The sequence below is a fragment of the Lepus europaeus genome, chromosome 19, assembly GCF_033115175.1.
Source record: "Lepus europaeus isolate LE1 chromosome 19, mLepTim1.pri, whole genome shotgun sequence".
Taxonomy (NCBI): domain Eukaryota; kingdom Metazoa; phylum Chordata; class Mammalia; order Lagomorpha; family Leporidae; genus Lepus; species Lepus europaeus.
Genome location: NC_084845.1, coordinates 16524216 through 16544361, shown reverse-complemented (window position 1 = coordinate 16544361; position 20146 = coordinate 16524216). Strand labels below are relative to the sequence as shown.

At 40.6% G+C, this 20146-nt stretch overlaps 1 protein-coding gene across 4 annotated transcripts in view; it reads left to right on the top strand.

Moving 5' to 3' along the window:
- Positions 1–19705, top strand: part of LSM14A (LSM14A mRNA processing body assembly factor) — a 58027-nt gene extending 38322 nt beyond the window's left edge. For all 4 annotated transcript variants that reach the window (XM_062177125.1, XM_062177126.1, XM_062177127.1 and 1 more), the window contains 7 exons: positions 387–509; positions 4904–5080; positions 5353–5418; positions 9743–9925; positions 10041–10212; positions 11158–11389; positions 17814–19705. In XM_062177125.1, coding sequence (XP_062033109.1) covers positions 387–509; positions 4904–5080; positions 5353–5418; positions 9743–9925; positions 10041–10212; positions 11158–11389; positions 17814–17837 — 977 coding nt within the window. In that variant the 3' untranslated portion in view covers positions 17838–19705. The remainder of the gene's footprint in view (positions 1–386; positions 510–4903; positions 5081–5352; positions 5419–9742; positions 9926–10040; positions 10213–11157; positions 11390–17813) is intronic.
- Positions 19706–20146: the final 441 nt, after the last annotated feature.

The following is a 20146-nucleotide window of genomic DNA, read 5'->3' as shown; positions in this document are numbered from 1 at the left end:
TGCTTGTGCCCCTTGCCACCCATTTGAGAGACCTGGATTGGAGTTCCAGGCTCCTGGCTTCAGCCTGGTGCAGACTTGGCCATTGTGATCATTTGGAGAGTGAATTAGCAGATGGAAGCTCTGTTTCCCCACCCCCCTCACTCTGCCTTTCAAATAGAAACATAAATCTAAAAGAGAAAAATTATTAATAACCAAGGATATTATACTGTATAGTTTTTACCCCTACATTGTGAAACTATTGTTTGATACACTTTAATTAATATTCAGTATTATTAATTTGTACAAGTATTACAGGGGTAGGCAGGCAATAATTATCATTAAAATGCTATATTTATATAATTGAAGGTGAAAAGATTTAAACTTTTTTTATTATTATTCTCTTTAAGCTGGAAGTTCCTTGACATCATTTGGAACTGAAACATCAAACAGTGGTACTTTGTCCCAAAGCAGTGCAGTTGGTTCTGCCTTTACACAGGATACAAGAGCTATAAAAACACAGTTATCTCAAGGTAAGCAGTCTTTCCCATCAAATATTTTTATTCTATACTTTTATAGTGGTTGTTGTCTTTGAATATAAGAGTTTTACAGCTTGTAAATCACATGTATAATTTCTGTTTGATTATTTTAAAATTTTTTCTCACAGTTGTATCACAATAAATATGGAATGACTTCCACTATTTAGCCTTTTTACAGTTCTTAGATCATAAAACTGTAATGGTGGATGTTCTCTGAGTTAGCCTTCTTTTGCAAAGCAATGGTATAACTGGTATACAACACTTAAATGTATCGTCAATCTCATACTCAGCACTGAAGATGAAATATAATCTGAAAAAAACAATTATGCTATTGCATCTTCCCTCATATCCTCAAAGGATATAGAGTGGTGGTTTTCAGTGTGACCTCATACAAAAGAATCACCTGTAGTACTTTTTAAATGCAGATCCTGGGACAGCCATTGTAGGACAGCAGGTTAAAAAGTCACTGCTTGGGATGCCTCATTTCATGTTAGAGGGCCTGGGATCAAATCCCACCTCTGTCTCTGCTTAGATGCAGCTTTCTGTTCATGTGCCTGGGGAACAGCAAATGATGGCTCAGGTACTGAGTTCTGCTACCCATGTAGGAGAACAGAAGGAATATCTGGCTCCTGGTTTCTACCTAGCCCAGCCCTAGCTGTTATTGTGTCCGGCACCATGGCTCACTTGGCTAATTCTCTGCCTGCGGCAACATCACCACAGGTTCTAGTCCTGATTGGGGCGCCGGGGACTAGTCCCGGTTGCTCCTCTTCCAGTCCAGCTCTCTGTGTGGCCCGGGAAGGCAGTGGAGGATGGCCCAAGTGCTTGGGCCCTGCACCCGCATGGGAGACCAGGAGGAAGCACCCGGCTCCTGGCTTCGGTTCGGCGCAGCGCCGGTCGTAGCAGCCATTAGGGGAGTGAACCAACAGAAGGAAAATATCTCTCTCTCTCTCTCTCTCCCTCCCTCCCTCCCTCCCTCCCTCCCTCCCTCCCTACCTACCTCCCTCTCCCTCTCTCTGACTCTACCTATCAAATTAAAAAAAAAAAAACAGTTCCTTTTAAATGAAGCACTGTGAGGTATTTCAGGAAGATGCTATAGTGGTGGGCATTTGGCTTAGCAGTTAAGATTCCAGTTAAGAAGCTGCATCACACGTTGAAGTGCTTTGGTTCAAATCCCAGCTCCAGCTTTCTGCAGATGGTGTTGCTAGCAGGCAGCGATGATGGCTCAAGTAGTTGGGTTGCTGCCAGCATGTGGGAGACCTGGATTGAGTTCCCAGCTCCTGGCTTTGGCCCTAGCCTAGCCCCAGCCATTACAGACATTTGGAGAGTGAGCCAACAGAGGGAAACTCTCTGTGTCTCTGTTTCTCTCAAGTAATTTAAAAAAAAAAAAAAAAACTACTCTCAAAACAGTGCTTTTAAAAGCTATTGAGATAAAAACCAAGCTTATGCTGAACATATTTATATCCTCATTTTGTAGCTACTTTGAAGTAGTTGTAGTTACTGTTATTCATAGTGATTTAAAATAATTTTAAGTATCCCAAAAATTTATTGTAAATGAATTAGAAATATAAATGTAAGGAAGAAATAAAATCTTCATAATCTTACTACTCAGAAATAACAAGTATTTACATTTTGTTGTGTATTATTTCATTTTTTAGGCTAATATAAATGTAGATTTGTGAATGTTTATTGGTTTGCTTTTATAATTTTTTCTTAAGAGTTCTTTACTTAGAGAAAATACTTAACCTTTAAAGTGGGCTTTCTCAGTAAACAAACTTATTGTGATGATTGATATAATTGTATCCTTGACACATAGAACATGCTCAGTAAATATTAGCTGCTTTGGAACATAGCCAACATCAAGTTTAATGGTAAAGCTTAAAGAATTCCTACTAAAATCATAAGGATACTTGCTATCACTGCTACTCAACCTTATTCTGGAGTTTCTTACTAAATCAGACACTCATGAAAAAAAAAGAAAAAGCATCAATATTGGGGTTACCATCATATGCCAGTGCTGTGGTTTTCTATTTGGAATTAAGAATTCGCTGAGAAACCTAAACTAATAAGGGACTTAAACTAGACAGAGGTAGAATGTAAAGTGAATATACAAAAATCAGTAGTTTTCCTAAAGCCTAATCCATTATGTAATAGTGACAAAAGAAGAGGGTCACAATAATGAGAATTACAAAGTCAAAGCTGCTCCACTTTCCAACTCCCTGCTAATGAACCTAGGAAAGCAGTGGAAGATGGCCTGAGTACTTGGACGCCTACCACCCACACAAGAGACCCAGATGGAGTTTCTGACTCTTGGCTTTGGCCTGGCCTAGCCCCAGCTGTTGTCACCATTTGGGGAGTAAAACAAAAGATGGGAGATCTCTCGATCTTTCTAACTCTGCCTTTCAAACATAAATCTTTTAAAAAATAAGAAAGGCACTGCTTAGGGCACCTTCATGCCACATTAAAATACCTGGGTTCAGTTCTGAGCTGTTGCTCCGGATTTGCTGATGTGAACCCTGGGAGGCAGCCATGATGGCTCAGGTAGTTGGGTTCCTCTCATCTGAGAGAGGCTTGGATTGAGTTCTTACCTTCAACCCTGCCACCCATTGTGGGCACTTCAGGTGTGAGCCAGCAAATTAAGAGTGCTCTCTGTCACTCAAATAATAAAATGTAAAATTTCTTAAAAATAAACATGGACGTGTAGCACGTTCTACTTAAAAACTAAAAGTAATGTGCTTACCTGCTTGATAATAAAATATATATAAAATAAAGCAGTAAATTAAGATGTTAAAATTTAAGTGCTTTTTTTTATAGAGAAACAGGTATACTTACATGAAGTGATGACAAAGGAGGCCTAGAAATCTGCATTTAAATTTCACCAACTAAAATTTCTGAATTTCACAAAAGGAAACACTTGGGAATTTTCTTTTAACTAGGATAAGAATGTGAAGCTAGCTCAAAGGGATGTGTTTTATTATGCTGAAATATATTCCTTCTGAGTTTATTCAGAATAATGTGTCCACGATCACCTGTATTTCCATATTGATAACAAAGTTGGTGTTATGATTAGCAGACTTAGAGGTTTTTAAAATACACAAGTGAATTTGTTACTTGCTTTGATTGCCTCATTTCTTGTGCCTCTGTGCTCCCTGTGAGTCCCAGAATCTTTTCTCAGAAGCCTTGGCAGGTCATTTAATGTGGTATTTAGAAATTACAGCAATAGGCCTTTCAAAAAACTCTATACCTGTGATTTTAAGTATAGGTGACTGTGAAATATTTTCTGATAAACCAAACCTTACATTAACCACGATGATTCCCCATTATAATCAGTGGAGAAATTGATGTTTCTTTTGGGTAATTTGACCCTTTTTTGGCTATGGTAACTCGGTCACTAATGACTGGAAATGGTGATACACATTTGTATTGCATACTTCAGTTAACCATAAACTTGGGGAATATTATTAATAAATTGTCCCTTATCTTGTCAGCACTCACCAGTTCACCAGTTGAGGCAGTGCAAATTTTCACATGTGGGCAATAGCATTTGCAGCATATTTGGGAAATTTTTGCATAAAATGAGCATAGTTTAGCAAAACATTATACTTTGGTACAATATCATGGGATATAAGAACTCCCTGGACAGATTCACAGCAAACATGGGGACAAAAACATGATGGGCGGACCCACTGTTAACATTCTTTGGTTCATACTGTGACCAGGCTCTGACATCATAAAAGGAAAAATGGAATTTGTAAGTACAAACCCCACACCGCCAAAAACTTGCCAAGAGATATTTCAAATGGCAAGGACTAAGTATGGCTGCTGTGCAGTCATCCGAAGGATTTATTTCTTACTGGCCTTTGAGTTTTGTTTAGTTACTCAGACTCCTTAGGTACTGAAGAACTTCACCTATCTCTCTAGTCCTTTACTTTTTTATAGTAGAAATTTAATGGAGACAGTACCCATAAAGATACCACTTTAGTCGTTTATGAAAAGTGCTAAAAAAGTTAAAATGTGCCATTCATAATCTTATGGTGCTTGATATTGAGGAAAGCCTACATTTGGCTGGCCTAGCAAATGATCTTTAATAATATTCCTAGGGAATCTTAGACCAGATAGAAGCTTTTGAAAAACCTTACTCCACTAGATGGAAATAAAGTTGTGGGGGTAGGGTTTTGGTGGGAGCAAGATGGGGATACATTGTTTTGTTTTTAACCTTAGGAGCAGCCCATTAAAGATAACCAGTGTTAAGCTCTGGTCTGATAAGTAGATTAACTCGAATTTGTGTTAAGGATTTAAATTGAGAGAAATAAAGCTCTAGACAGTTTCAGAGTCTAGATTATTTTGAAATCCCCAGTAGGGTAGTTTCTTATCTTTTGGTTACGTTTTAGGTCGGTCAAGCCCTCAGTTAGATCCTTTGAGAAAAAGCCCAACCATGGAACAAGCAGTACAGACCGCCTCGGCCCACTTACCTGCTCCAGCACCTGTTGGGAGAAGGAGCCCTGTATCAACCAGGCCTTTGCCATCTACCAGCCAAAAAGCAATAGAGAATCAAGAGCACAGGCGAGGTAGAACTTTAGCTATTTACTGTTCCTTAATTGACTGATCAATATTCTGCACTCACCTTATTTTCATTGAGTATTTATTTCATTGAGTTTTCACTTATTTCATTGAGTATTCCTAGAAGGTTTAAACTGAACCTGATAGAATATTCACTCTCAGATTTGACTCAAACTGGTGGGAGGGGGCGTAGGTTTTGGATTGGGGCTGTCTCCATTTTTAACTTTCCAGAATGTTTTGATTATGTGTCCTGACTTGATATGCATGTCTTCTTCTATAGCTGAAGTACACAAAGTTTCAAGACCAGAAAATGAGCAACTCAGAAATGATAACAAGAGACAAGTAGGTAAGTTACTTGGATCTGAAAGCCATGTCTTATGCTTCTCAATAAAGAGAACATTTTAGATGTGTAATACGTAATTACTATAAAAAATGAAAGACAGTGGTTGGTGACTATAAAGCAGTATTACAAGGGCATGTCTTTGTGATGACAGAACAATTCTTTGATTTGGTGATGGTTATGCAAAACTATATTTATGATAAAATGTCATAAAACTATATATAAAGTGGTACCCAAACATGATTACATGCACCAGCTGGTGACATCGGAATAAGAGTTATGGTTTAATTAATTATGTTGTACCAGTGTACAATAGTTATGTGAGATGTTAAATAAAGGGAAAAATGTACTTGATGGTAGGTAGTTGTCTTTTAATATATTCTTGAATGTTATGTGGTACTAGGATTTGTTTATTTATATTTAGTACATGGTTCTATGGCTTTCCTCAAGTTATTTGTATTTTGTAGCAGTTTCTGGTTAGCATTATAAAATTGATTGCTCTCATTGTTTTCTGTGCTTTCAGAAATGGAATTATCTGTAAGTTAGAAGTTTGAAAAGTTTGCTCCTTAATATTATGGAAGCTGGGCCCGCGCCGTGGCTCAACAGGCTAATCCTCCGCCTTGCGGCGCCAGCACACCGGGTTTTAGTCCCAGTTGGGGCGCCGGATTCTGTCCCGGTTGCCCCTCTTCCAGGCCAGCTCTCTGCTATGGCCCGGGAGTGCAGTGGAGGATGGCCCAAGTGCTTGGGTCCTGCACCCCATGGGAGACCAGGATAAGCACCTGGCTCCTGCCTTGGGATCAGCGCGATGCGCCATCCGCAGCGGCCATTGGAGGGTGAACCAACAGCAAAGGAAGACCTTTCTCTCTGTCTCTCTCTCACTGTCCACTCTGTCTGTCCAATATATATATATATATATATATATTATGGAAGCTGAAACCTTTTTTTTTTTTAAGTAATTGTTAACTAATTTTTTCATGATTATTGATCGATAAGGTTTTTTTAAGATTTATTTATTTGAAAGGCAGAGTTACAGAGAGGCAGAGAGAGAGAGAAAGAGAGGGGTCTTCCATCTGCTGGTTCACTCCCCAGATGGCCACAATGGCTGTAGCTGGGCTAGTCTGAAGCTAGGAGCCCAAGCACTTGGGCCATCTTGTACTTTCCCAGGCACTGCATGTGGTGGCTTTACCTGCTATATCACAGTGCTGGCCCCAGGTTTTTACATTTTATGTTTTGTAGTCCATATCATTTATCCTCAACATTTGTTTCACTAATATTGCCAAATTAGAGTAAATTATAATTTAGAACTTTTAAATTTTTAAAAAAGACAATGTATCATCACTTTAATTAGCTAATGATTTGAAAGTGATTAATTTTCTCACTTTTAGAAACCAAGATAGGATATTTTTAAATGTATTAACAATTTTGGCCAGCGCCACGGCTTACTAGGCTAATCCTCCGCCTGTGGCGCACACACCCTGGGTTCTAGTCCTGGTTGGGGCGCCAGATTCTGTCCCGGTTGCTCCTCTTCCAGTCTAGCTCTCTGCTGTGACCTGGGAGTGCAATGGAGGATGGCCCAAGTGCTTGGGCCCTGCACCCACTGAGAGACCAGGAGGAAGCACCTGGCTTTTGGCTTCATATTGGCTCAGGGCGCTGTCCGTAGCGTCCATTTGAGGGGTGCACCAACGGAAGGAAGACCTTTCTCTCTGTCTCTCTCTCACTGTCTAACTCTGCCTGGCAAGGAAAAAAAAAATGTATTAACACTTTCGATTCTCTTGTAAGTTTTTATGTATATTGTTCTTTGTGTTACGTGCTGTGGAATAGTTTTCAGTTTGACTTACTATATTTTACTTTATTTGGAAAAAAGGGAACTCTTTTATTCTCCTAATTATCATTCTCCTGTCACTTAAAAATTATTTTAAGGAAATAGGGACGGGTGCTTGGTGTAGCAGTTAAGATACCCATATCCCAAATCAGCATACCTGGGTTCAAGTCCTAGCTCTATTTCCTGTTCCAGCTTCCTGCTAGTGGTACACTCTGAAACAGCAGTGATGACCCAAGGAAATGGTTTTCTGTCTCCCATAAGGGGGTCCTAGAATGAGTTTTGGCTCTTGGCTTCAGCCGGGCTGTTCTGGGCATTTGGAGAGTGGACCAGCCAGTGGAAGGTGTGTGTGTGTGTGTGTTTGTGGGTAGGTATCTATCTGTGTCTGAATAAAAATAAAAACTATTAAAAATAAAAATTATAAAGAAATGAGTAGGGACCAGCATAGCAGGTAAAGCCTCCACCTGCAATGCCAGCATCCCATATCTGTGCCAGTTTGAATACCAGCTGCTCCACTTCCAATCCGGCTCCCTGCTAAATGACCTAGGAGGAGCAGCAGAAAATGGCCCAGGTGCTTGGGCCCCTGCCACCACATGGGAGACCCAGATGAAGCTCCTGGCTTCAGCCTGGCCCGGACCTAGCTATGGTGGCCACTTGGGAAGTAAACCAGCAGATAGAAGATCTCTCTGACTCTGTATCTCTGCCTTTCAAATAAATAAATAAATCTTTAATAAAAAGTTATAGTATTTTTGGGCCGGTGCTGTGCTGTAGCTGCTAAAGCTGCCACCTGCAGTGCCAGCGTCTCATATGGGCACCAGTTTGAGTTCCAGCTGCTACACGTCTGATCCAGTTCTTACCATGCCCTGGGAAAGCAATAGAAGATGGCCTAAGTCCTTGGGCTCCTGTATCCACGTGTAAGATGTGGAAGAAGCTTCTGGCTTTAGATTGACACAGATCTGGCCATTGCGACCATTTGAGAAATGAACCAGTAGATGGAAGACCAACCTCTCTGCCTCTGCCTCTCTATAACTCTGCCTCTCAAATAAAATAAATAAATGTTTTTTTTTTTTAAAGACTAATAGTGTTTTGAGGATAGATGTCTATGAAATCTAAGAAAAATATCAGAAAGAATATTCATTGTCTGTTAATGAACCACTGGGGGGCTAGAGATGAGTTCTGAAGGGCACTTAAAGTCCCCCCCCCCCCCAAAGGTTGATTTATTTATTTATTTGAAAGGCAGAGTTGCAGAGAGAGGGAGAGACAGAGAGAGGTCTTCTATCCACTGGTTCACTCCCCAGATGACCACAACAGCCAAGGCTGGGCCAAGCTCAAGTACCCACATGGGATGCCGTCATCGTGGGTGGCAACTTAACCACTACGCCACAACACCAGCCCCAAAAACACTGTTTTTTTAAAAGGTGGATTGTGCTGTATTTCCTGGTGTGTGGCAGAGGCATTATTAACTTTTTAATAGTAAAGTTGAATGTTTTAAACATCCAGCTTATCTAGATTTAAGTGTCTGGTTATGCTGCTGTGGGTTTTTGGGTTTTTGTTTTGTTTTGGTTTTGGTTTTGTTTTGTTTTTGTGGTTTGTTTTCTCAAGCCCAGGCAATTAGCCAAACCTCAGCAAACAGTGAACACAACCTGTCTGTTCCCCCTAGTCACTTCTGATCTTTGTCAGGGTGTGCTAAACATTTCATATAATTACAGTCATTAAATTCATTCATACTGCTTTGTGCTCTGTGTTTTTCAGTTATCCCACATCAAATATTATTCCTTTTTTTTTTTTCTTAGTCTTTCCTGTTGTGTTGGCTGTTTTCACTGTAAATTGTGCTACTCTGCTTTGTCATGTCAAGTTTTTGACTAAAATCCTGTTACTATTACAGCGAGGGAATATATAGATACCAGAGGGCTTGAGTGATTGGAACCTTGTAGAGGGAGACAGGCAGTAAAGGTGAGGTGGGAAGTGGTTGGAGTCAGAACTGGTTCTTCCTGTCTGCTGTTTTACCTCTGACATGGAGATTACACCTCCTACCTTGCAATTTGTGCTGATTGGTGTTCACTTATTTTTCTTACTATCAGTCTTGTTTCCTGTGATCTGCTTTCTAGATTTTGAGACACACTATCTGTGTGTCTGGCACTGTGAAAGTTTTAGGGGACAAAGCAGTAAGGAGACGAAAGCTGCTGCTTCAAGGAGCATGCATGAACTCAGTGTAGAAGTCGCCAGAGCTATTGTTAGGTTGTGTCTCTTCAACAACACATACATGAGTATAGACCCCATACATCGAATTGGTTGTAAATGCTCTGTGTGCTGTTCTCAGTCAGTATGCCCAGTGTCAGTAAAACGTAATTTCTTTGTTATATTTTAAGAAGACAATTACTAATACATGTTGCCATTTATTGGCGTTTTATTGACTACTTCACATAAAAACCCACAATAACAATTTCTGTCTAAACCCACTGAACCTTCAGCATACCAAATGATTTCTTTGTCTGTTCTTTATTAACACAGTTCCAGGTGCTCCTTCAGCTCCCAGGAGAGGGCGTGGAGGTCATCGAGGTGGCAGAGGAAGGTTTGGTATCCGGCGAGATGGTCCAATGAAATTTGAGAAAGACTTTGACTTTGAAAGTGCAAATGCGCAATTTAACAAGGAAGAGATCGACAGAGAGTTTCATAACAAACTTAAATTAAAAGGTAAGTTGATTTTTGTACTCAAAGTAATCTTATTAGATCTGTGAATCATGGTTTTTCAGTTTAGGTTGCCAGTTTTATTTAGTGACTTCTATGATATGTGCTTATTTTTCATTAGAAGATAAACTTGAGAAACAGGAGAAACCTGTAAATGGTGAAGATAAAGGAGACTCAGGAGTTGATACACAAAACAGTGAAGGAAATGCAGATGAAGAAGATCCTCTTGGACCTAATTGCTACTATGACAAAACTAAATCTTTCTTTGACAATATTTCTTGTGATGATAACAGGTATGGTCGTTTAAGCTGTTCTTGTGCTCTTATGTTGAAAGTGGGTTCCTGTAAATTCACGAGATTGAATGAGTACATTAAAATATCTAATGACCACGATAGATTTTTTTAACATTTTATTTTGCCAAAAGGAAATACTGTATACTAAAGCTTTATATGATTCTTTCAGAAGAAGAAATGGCCATATACTTACATTTAGGAATACGTTCACATCTAACAGAAGCAATCATACAACATTTAAGCATTTTCCTTTACTTCTCTACGTTGCATTTCAGATGAAACCAGGGTCAAAAGTGCTAATAATACTTTGAAGTTTGATGATATGTTAAAACCCTGCCATACTGTAGTTTATATGGGTACAAAAAAGTGTCAGATTATTGTGAGGTTAATTAAAGGACCCAGCATAACAAGCTGAGTTCCCAGGGGTTCGGCTGCCCAGTGGTGCTTATCCTGGCTGCATTATGGCACCACCTAGTGGCAATTGTTGGCTTCAGTTTTAGTATGGCCAGAGATGCTTCTGAGCCCTGCAGGTATCAGGCATGGATGACACCAGCAGCAATTTGCTCTTGCTGGATTACTTGGCATCAGAGCCAGACTGGGCCAGGATCATGCTGGGTACCCAGGAACTTACCCTCCATCTCCTTGCTTCCCTTGACAGGATTTCCTTTCTTAACTTCGCCCTCTTGTCTACTGAAGCTGAACAGAGAGTGGAATCAATTGCCACTCCCATGATATCTGAATTTCCCTTATCCTAGGTCATGTTTTCACATGAGATTTATCAGAATATGATGGCAACATAAAGAACTCATATGCCTTGGATAGCTTTTGATAACTTAGAAAGGAGCCTATTTTAATGGCTCTTTAGGAATTAATGCTACTTATTTTTGCTGAGAAATGTTCTTTTAAGGCTGATTTTTCACTAAAGATCATTTGCTTTTATAATAGAGAACGAAGACCAACCTGGGCTGAGGAAAGAAGATTAAATGCCGAAACGTTTGGAATCCCACTCCGTCCAAACCGTGGCCGTGGGGGATACAGAGGCAGAGGAGGTCTTGGTTTCCGTGGCGGCCGAGGGCGTGGTAGCGGGAGAGGTGGTGCCTTTACCACCCCTCGAGGATTTCGGGGTGCATTCAGAGGAGGTCGTGGGGGCAGAGAGTTCGCAGATTTTGAGTATAGAGTAAGTATCATTACATGCTCATTTTAACAAGCGGTCATTTGTTGCCTGAATCCAAACATTTAACTGTTTTCATTTGAAGAAAGTAAAAGATAGAAGTGTGATTTTTTTCTTCTGCTTTTATACAACTGTGACATTAGATTGTATGGACTAGTAATTCTAGTACCCCCTTCCACTCCCCCAAGGAAAACTGTTAGAGATTAACTCAGTTGCTTGTTTTTTCCATTTCTTTTTTTTTTTTTTTAAGATTTTATTTATTTATTTGAAATTCAGATTTACACAGAGGGAGGAGAGGCAGAGAAAGAGAGAGAGAAGTCCTCCATCCAGTGGTTTACTCCCCAGTTGGCTGCAATGGCTGTAGCTGCACCAATTCGAAGCCAGGAGCCAGGAGCCTCCTCCGGGTCTCCCATATGGGTGCAGGGGCCCAAGGAGTTGGGACATCCTCCACTGCTTTCCAGGCCATAGCAGAGAGCTGGATCGGAAGTGGAGCAACCAGGTCTCAAACTAGTGCCCATATGGGATGCTGGCACTTCAAACCAGGGCGTTAACCCACTGTGCCACAGCGCCATCCCCTCCATTTCTTCTTTTTAAGAAAGCTTATGAAGGGGACACAGGAAAGATAAAAGACATCATATGAAAAAGTAATGTCACCTTTTTACAGAAGATGCTTTTAATACCAGATTTGCACATACTCCCAGAATGGAAGGCAGCTAACATTTATGTAGCTTTTATCTAGTCCCAGGCATTTCTCTAAATTTTTTCATGTATGTTTTAAACCCTATATCAGTTCTGTGAGCTTGATTCTATTATTATTCCCATTTTACAAATGAAGAAACAAAGTATTTAGTGACTTATTCAAGTCACACAGCTACTGTGTGACTGGGTGTTAAAACTAGCAGTTTGGTTCCTGGGTTAGGGCTCTTAATTTAGTTTGTGGAAAACTCACTTCATTTTCCCTGGTTTTCTTATTCACCATGGTCTTAAAAATGTTAGAACATATTGGCATTCCGGAACTGCCACTGGAGAATTCTGTGGCTCTGGAGAATATGCTTATACATATCATTTACTTCTTGATGGGGTACATAAATTAAGGCATCATAGTAACTACCCTAATAATAAACTCTCCTAGTTTGTTGATTTTTAGTATTGGACAGGAAGCTAATAACAGAGGTGGTAAGAATTCCTTGTAAAAAAGTCTACAAGTAGCAGAAGGCAGCTGCAAACAGAAAGCCCTCCTAGAAGGAATTTCCAGGCCCAGTATTGAAATCTGGCTGTTGCTGAGATGTCTGGAGAAGGAAATGAATATTAATTCGATCTTGGTCTATTAATTAATTAATTTATTTATTTATTTATTTTGACAGGCAGAGTGGATAGTGAGAGACAAAGAGAAAGGTCTTCCTTTGCCGTTGGTTCACCTTCCAATGGCCGCTGCGGCCGGCGCATCACGCCGATCCGAAGCCAGGAGCCAGGTGCTTCTCCTGGTCTCCCATGCCAGTGCAGGGCCCAAGGACTTTCCAGGCCATAGCAGAGAGCTGGCCTGGAAGAGGGGCAACCGGGATAGAATCCAGCGCCCCAGCCGGGACAAGAACCCGGTGTGCCGGCGCTGCAAGGCGGAGGATTAGCCTGTTAAGCCACGGCGCCGGCCGATCCTGGTCTATTAATTTTGATGCTTCTGATACTATATGCTACCACAGCAAAATCTGCTGAAGATTAGCCTCAAATCATTAGTTCATCCTCTTTAGCCACAGTGATCTGAGCTGTTTGCAGAACTTCTGACTTGCAAAATCAACATCCCAGTTGGGAGAATTTGTTCTAGAAACTTCAGGATGGCTCTTACTTGTCACTATTTTTTTTTTTTTAATATTTATTTATTTACTTGAGAGTCATTTATTTATTTACAGAGAGGTCTTCCATCTGCTGGTTTACTCCCCAAATGGCTGCAACAGCTGGAGCTGGGCCGATCTGAAGCCAGGGCTTCTTCCAGGTCTCCCATGTGGGTGCGGGGGCCCAACACTTGGCCATCAGCAAGGAGTGAGATGAGAAGTGGATTTGGATCCTGGTGGCACAGGCAGCTGTTTCACCTGCTACACCACAGTGCCAGCCTCCGCTTGTCACTATTACTGTTCTTGGGGTTACCAGTGACCTCTTGGAGAATTCAGTAGCCTTTTCACAAATACTGGCCTGTAGTGCCTGACTACTCAGTAAGCCTAAGATCTTCCCAATTTTTTGTAGTACTCTTGACACATACAGACACGCACAGTTTTTATAAAAGTGTCCCTCAGCATAGGCTCTGAGGTGCTTCATGATCTGCCTGCTTCTCCAGGTTCGTTGGCTATGATCCTTATTGCCAGCAGGACTTCTTGCTTCACCCGGTCTGCTGAAGACATGTAGGCCTTCTTGTTTTATTCCAAGTGTACCCCTATCTCAGGGTCTTTTTGCTCATTCCTCTACTTGGAATATTCAGTTGGCTCCCTGTGAGCATTTATGCACACTCGCTCTCATGTATGCATACTTGTTTGAGTGTTCTCTTGATCTCCAGCTCCTACCTTTGTGAGCTTCTGCGTTTATAGCTTCAAATCAGTTTTGTTTTTGTTTTTGTCTTTTTTGCTTTTAAACCTTTATTTATTTACTTAAAGGCAGAGAGAGAGGAAAGACAGTGAGTCTTCCATCCACTGGTTTACTCTGTAGGGGCCTAAGTTTGGGCCATCTTCCACTGCTTTCCCAGGAGATCAGAAGCAGAGCAGCCAGGACTTCATCTTGTGCCCATAGGAGTCGCAGACAGCAGCTTAACCCAGTGCACCACAGTGCCAACCCCTCAGATCAGTTTTTCAGCTTGAACCTTGTGTGTTTCTCCCATGCATTTCTCTGTGTTCACTTGTTTTTGTCCTGCTAACACCTTAAACGTAATGTTCCCCAAACTGACTTCATCCAGTCATCGCAGCTCTGTCTCCTTCCCGTGTTCCAAGTTAACTAACAGTTTACTGCCCAGATCAGGGCCCAGTTCCATGTCAACACATTCATTCCTTTGAGATGTCCCCACCAGCTGCTGTAATAACCTGCTGATCTTCAGGCCTTCGGTTTCTCTTTACCCTCTTTCAGGCATATCAGAACCTATAGCAACTCCTTATTGAAGACCACTTTGAGTGAACTTGGTTTGATAAAAAATACATTTAAATTAGACTTCAATCCAGATGGCAGCTTTAGTAACTGCTGCTAGTGTGACCTCAGTTGAGTTCTTAAACCTTCAGACCCTCAGTTTGACATTTGTGGAAGGAGTTGCACACAGCTTAATCTAAAATACGTGTTTTGAAGATCTTTACACTTTGTGAGTTGGAAAACACTTGAGAAGTCTGACTGCTTAGCCAAACCATCAACCTCTTCTGTAGAGTCCCTTTTGGGGATTAGGAGTCCCAGAATGCTCTCATAGTTAGGATCTATACTCCCACCACCACCTCCTCCCTTCCTTCCCCCCCCCACCCCCCCCCCCCGCTTACTCACTCACTCTCTCACACACACACACACACACAATTTGAGTGAAATCTTTCCCTTTATTTTCAACCTATTTAACCCTATCCTTGTAAGTGCATAGAATATATATACTCTCTAGTGTGTGGTAGTTTTTCAGATATTTGAAAAAATAGTGTCATTTTCTCAGTATGACTGAACGGTTATTTCCTTTTCTCTGAATAGTCATCAACAAACCTTTATTGAGTAACGACTGTGTGCATTCTATATGCAGTTATTAACACAAATGTTTTTGGAAGCCATGTCACATTGCTCATTTTAACCTCTTATTAAAACCCCTACCACATATATTGCAAAATTCAAATGCATTGCAGAGGTTATCTGCATAAGTCTTTATCCACACTAGTGGATAGACTCCAACCTCTGCCTGGGTATTTCAAGGAGTGGTAGATTCAGTGGACCCTCAGGCATTTTACCCTAGTGGTTAGAACTTGTAATATTACCTAGCCGTGACAGTGTAAGGGGCCTCCTGGATATATCCAGCCCTGTTTCTCATTCCCATTTAACCTACTTGATTCAAGCAAGTTGACTAATGGTCATCTTTTATACACACTATGCTTGACTCCATCGCTAGCTTCATTCATTTACCGAATATGCAAAATTGTTCATATATGCCAGACCCTAAGCTGGTTGTAACAGATGTAAGCCATTCTCTTCTTCATGGGTTTTGTTTTGTTCTGTGTCATCAGTTAGATGGGGGCCTCTTGACATTAATGAATGAATGTCTCTACTCTCTCTACCAAAACACTTCAGCATGCAGCAATAGTTGGATTGAACTAATCGCTTATCATGTTGACCGGGAAGTCATTCCTTCAGTCCTCAGTGAGGCTAAAGGCCCGTCAGTGTAGCTGGTAGCCCTTGATTGTCCATTCCAGAGTTGAATGCCCCATCTGCCACGAGGGCCCTGACCTCAGCAACCTGCAGCTTCTAAATCCTATCCTTTAAAACCTTTAGAGGTTTTAAATAATGAATGACCACTCTTACATGAAGGAGATTTACTTTGAGGATTAAACTCATTTCTTAAACATCATCTGACTCTTCTTTCCAGAAATGAGGATAAGACACGTTGGCTTTGTTCTGTCTGCTGTATTTGGCGCACATCATAACAGTCTTGGGATGAGCATAAGCAGGCTTGGTAGTTCAATAGAAACATGGGTAATGATAGGATCCTTAAAAGAGTCAACGAGGGGCCAGCGTTGTGATATAGCAGGTTAAGCCTCTGCCTACAACACTGGCATCCCATATAGGTGCTGGTTCAAGTCCCTGATGTTCCACTTTTGGTCTAGCTCCCTGCTAATATGCCTGGGAAAGCAGCAGAAGATAGCCCAAGTGCTTGAGGCCCATACCCACATGGGAGACCCAGAAGAAGCTCCCAGCCCTGCCTGTTGCGGCCATTTGGGGAGTGAACCAGTGGATAGAAGATATCTCTCCCCCTCCCCCCGTAGCTCTGCCTATCAAATAAATAAATAAATCTTTTTAAAAATACATGAATGAGTAAATAAAAGATTCAGCCAAACTAGTACCTCTCTCCTGCCCTACCCCATTAGATGGTTAAAAACTAAGGACCCCCAAGAAGTTAATTCTCTTGATCTAGGTCCAAACTAATAAAGCCAGAATTCACTCTCGTAACTTCCAGCCAATGTTCCTTAAGGATAATATTAGAAACATAAACTTTTGGTAAGTTTGGTTCTTTTGTGAAAAACCTTTTTTCATTCTTTTTGGAGGTAAGATTAGGACTGAGGTAATTAAGAGTGTAGCCAGTTCCTATTTTAAAAACAGTGCTGCCGCCAAAGAGGTTAAGCTGCTGTGATGGGTTAGACAGATGGCCTCGCACTTGAGTCTGTTTCTTGAGAGAGGGTCCAGAGACAATGAAGTATCCAAAATGACTTGGCATGACTCTCTCTCTCCCTCTCCCTCTTTATTTTCTCCTCTGTTCTCCCTTGTCTCTCCTCTTCTCTCTTTCTCTCGCTCCCTTTTTTTTACCTTTCAGAAAACTACAGCTTTTGGACCCTAAAAGGTCTGGATTGATCGAACTACTTTCTGAAAGGTAAAAAATAAGTAAATAAATTGGGAGATGGAAAGTTTGGCTTTTGTGGGAGACGGTGGGTTCATCTTTAGCTCATTATTTTTCTATACCAACATATACCATGCCATAGGTATTTAACAACATTTTACAAATAGGTTGGTGTGGTACACACAGATGAAATGAGGTGTTTTACCCAGGAAGTATCTGCTTATAACAGTGGGGATGAAATCAGGTGTGAGGGAGCAGCTATCCGGAGGGACATGGAAGCCCCACCCCGACCCAGTGTACAAGGCTTTCGGTCTGAAATCATGTGACAAAGCTCCTTGAGATTTTGGTGGTCTCTTACTCGCTGCTGCTGAAACACTTCGCAGGCACCTCACTGTTTTTTAGAACTTACTTCAAATTTAAATATTAGCCTTGTCAACAGATTTGTTTTCTCTGGGCATGAAATTTTGGAAAGAAATGGTATTTTACTGTCTGGATATTTTATTTCTTAATAAAGACATTAAAAATTTAGGGATCTTATGACACTTGGTTCAAAGTGTGTTGTCAATTCTATTTGCTACGTTTGATTACCAAGTTGAAAGTCTAAGTTAGTAGAGCAACCAAAGGTAGTGGCGGCCCCCCTGTGTCTTAGGGCGGCCTTCTTGCTGGATCAGCCCCGCACACCACTGCTTTCATCTCCACTGGCTGGGAAATGATAAACAGTGAGCTACTTAATGTGTGTGGAAGCTGAAAAAGCATTTCCTGAAAGTCAGTGAAACGGACTTTCCATGAACATGAAAAGCGCGTAACTAATTTAAGCAAGTAAAAAGAAATGCTTAGTGATTAACCAGTACTTTGAGGCATGAGCTAATTTTATATTTTCCTTTTTAGAAAGACAACAAAGTTGCTGCATAGTCAACAAACCAGTCTTTGAAAATAAGTGAATTTCTAGCTCTTCATGGTCCTGGAAATTGGTTTCAGTCTTTGCGAAGAATGAAGAAGTGAATTTGCTGTATATTTGTCACCAGCACTGGGTTTTTGTTCGTTTGTTTTTCTGCTTCATTTCAAAGATAAAATGCAGTTACTTTTGGGGGGAGGAACGCTCATCTTTAAAAAATGAGCATTAAATATATTTGGAATAGCAGAAGGTTAAGTAATTTCTTATGTATAGTTAAACTAAAGCAGTACTTCAATGGGACTTATAAGTATTTTTTCATCACTGAAAGGATTTTTCTTATCACTAAATTGTATTTGGCAATTATTGCAGGTTGCCTGCAGATAGGGCCGTGATACTGTGTTTTGAGCCACAGCAGGTTGTGTGTGTGTATGTGTGTGGGTGTGTGTGTCTATATCTTTCTCTCTTTTTCTTTCTTTCTTTTTGGAAATCCTGTAATATGAGGTAGCCTATTTCGTCAATTAATTAGGGTGCTGGATGGTAGAGAATTTTGTCAGTCAACTATGTACACACAGTAAATACTGTTTCTTAGGCAAAGGTAACTTTTTTATATAGTTGTAAAATTCCATTATATTCCATTGCCAAAGAAACATTAAGAACTTTGTATAGCTGTATAAAAAGCAACTAATTTTTTAAAGAATAAACATTTTAAAGTCAGCAAACATACTGTGTCCTTGCAGAAGTTGATGAGTTATGGGTGGGCCTTTTTTCTTAGCTTTCCAGGCTTAAGATTTTTGATTTCTTTTTTAATGTTTGGAACATAAATGAAGATTTGATACATTCTTTCATTATCTAAAAAGGATAAATTATTCATGCTTGTTGTAAGAACTTCATTTTGTAGCAAATGGCATATCACAGGATTTGTCCAAATAATAGATATTTTCAGTATACAAATGTAAATAATCATAGATAAGAATGTACTGAGCTGTATTTTCAGATAAGGAATCCTCTCCCTTTTTTTAAGACATTAAAAACTATGCCTCAATTAACTTGTTCTTCCTGATATGCCTGGAATTTTGTCATGATACCTTGACTCATTCCATTATGTTTCAGAAGGACTCTAGAGTGTTAGAAGTTACTTTGGCAGCCTGTAACACATCACAACATGGTCCTTGGGCCTGTGACCCACAAATGACTCATTGCTAAGTATAAATTGCTAGTAGATCTTTTTGATATTTTAAGCTATGGTGGAAAAAAATCTGGCCATTTTTGTGTTTTTATGAAGGCCATCAAATAAAGGGATCCAAAGATTTAATATTTTTATCAATTTTGAGTTTTGTTAACATTCAGTAGTTAAAATATTCAGTAGTGATAACGATGTGGAATACTGCACTGTAGGAGAATTGGAATACTTAAAGATGGTTGATATTTTTAATTTTAATTTTATATCTTTTGTATAGCTCTACAAGGAAATGTTTTGTAATTTGGTTTCATATTATTAAGATCCAGTCCTTGGCAGCCATAGTGTAGATAATATTGTTTAGTACTATTTGCTTGCATGTACCAGCAAAACCTTTTGGAGGACCCACAAATCATGATATTAAACACATTTCTGAGGCATTCTGAGCATCAAAGACGTGCTATGGCAACACCTGTGTAGACTGCTGGAGATGTCCCAGGCCGATCTCAAGAAGAAAACTGTACATACCAGGTCTCCATGCTCTGAAAGTACCGGTCCCCTCCTGTCCCCAGGCTGCTGGGGCGCTGGCGGGGGCCTGGTGCCCCAGTGGTGACTCGGCAGCATGGCGTACTTGCAGTGCACCTTACAATATTAAAGCAAGGTTTCTATTCTAACGCAGAATAAAACTGTTCAATAAAAAGTGTTCGTCAACGTTCTTTCTCTTCCCACAGTAACTCTCTTCCAGTGGAAACGGTGAAAGCCATGTTTAAGACGAAGGAGCAGGGCAGAGTATTTGACCCGGCTATTAAGACAGCTTGGCTCAGAACACCCACAGCCCACATCAGAGTAACTGGGTGTAAGTCCCGACTCTGCTTGCAATCCTGCCTTCCTGATAAAGCACACCTGGAAGGTGGCAGGTAGACGCTCAAGTAGTTGGGTCTCTTCCACCTTTGTGGGAAACCTGGATTGATTTCCAGGCTCCTAACCTCAGCCTGACCCAGCCCTGGCTGCTGCAAGCATTCGGGGAGCAGACCAGCCAATGGAAATATCTCTCTCTATCTCCTTCCTTCTCCCTCTCTGTCTCTTGTGCTCTTCTTTTTTTTTTTTTTTTTTTTTTTAAAACACCTCCATCCCCCCTTGGTGTGGCCT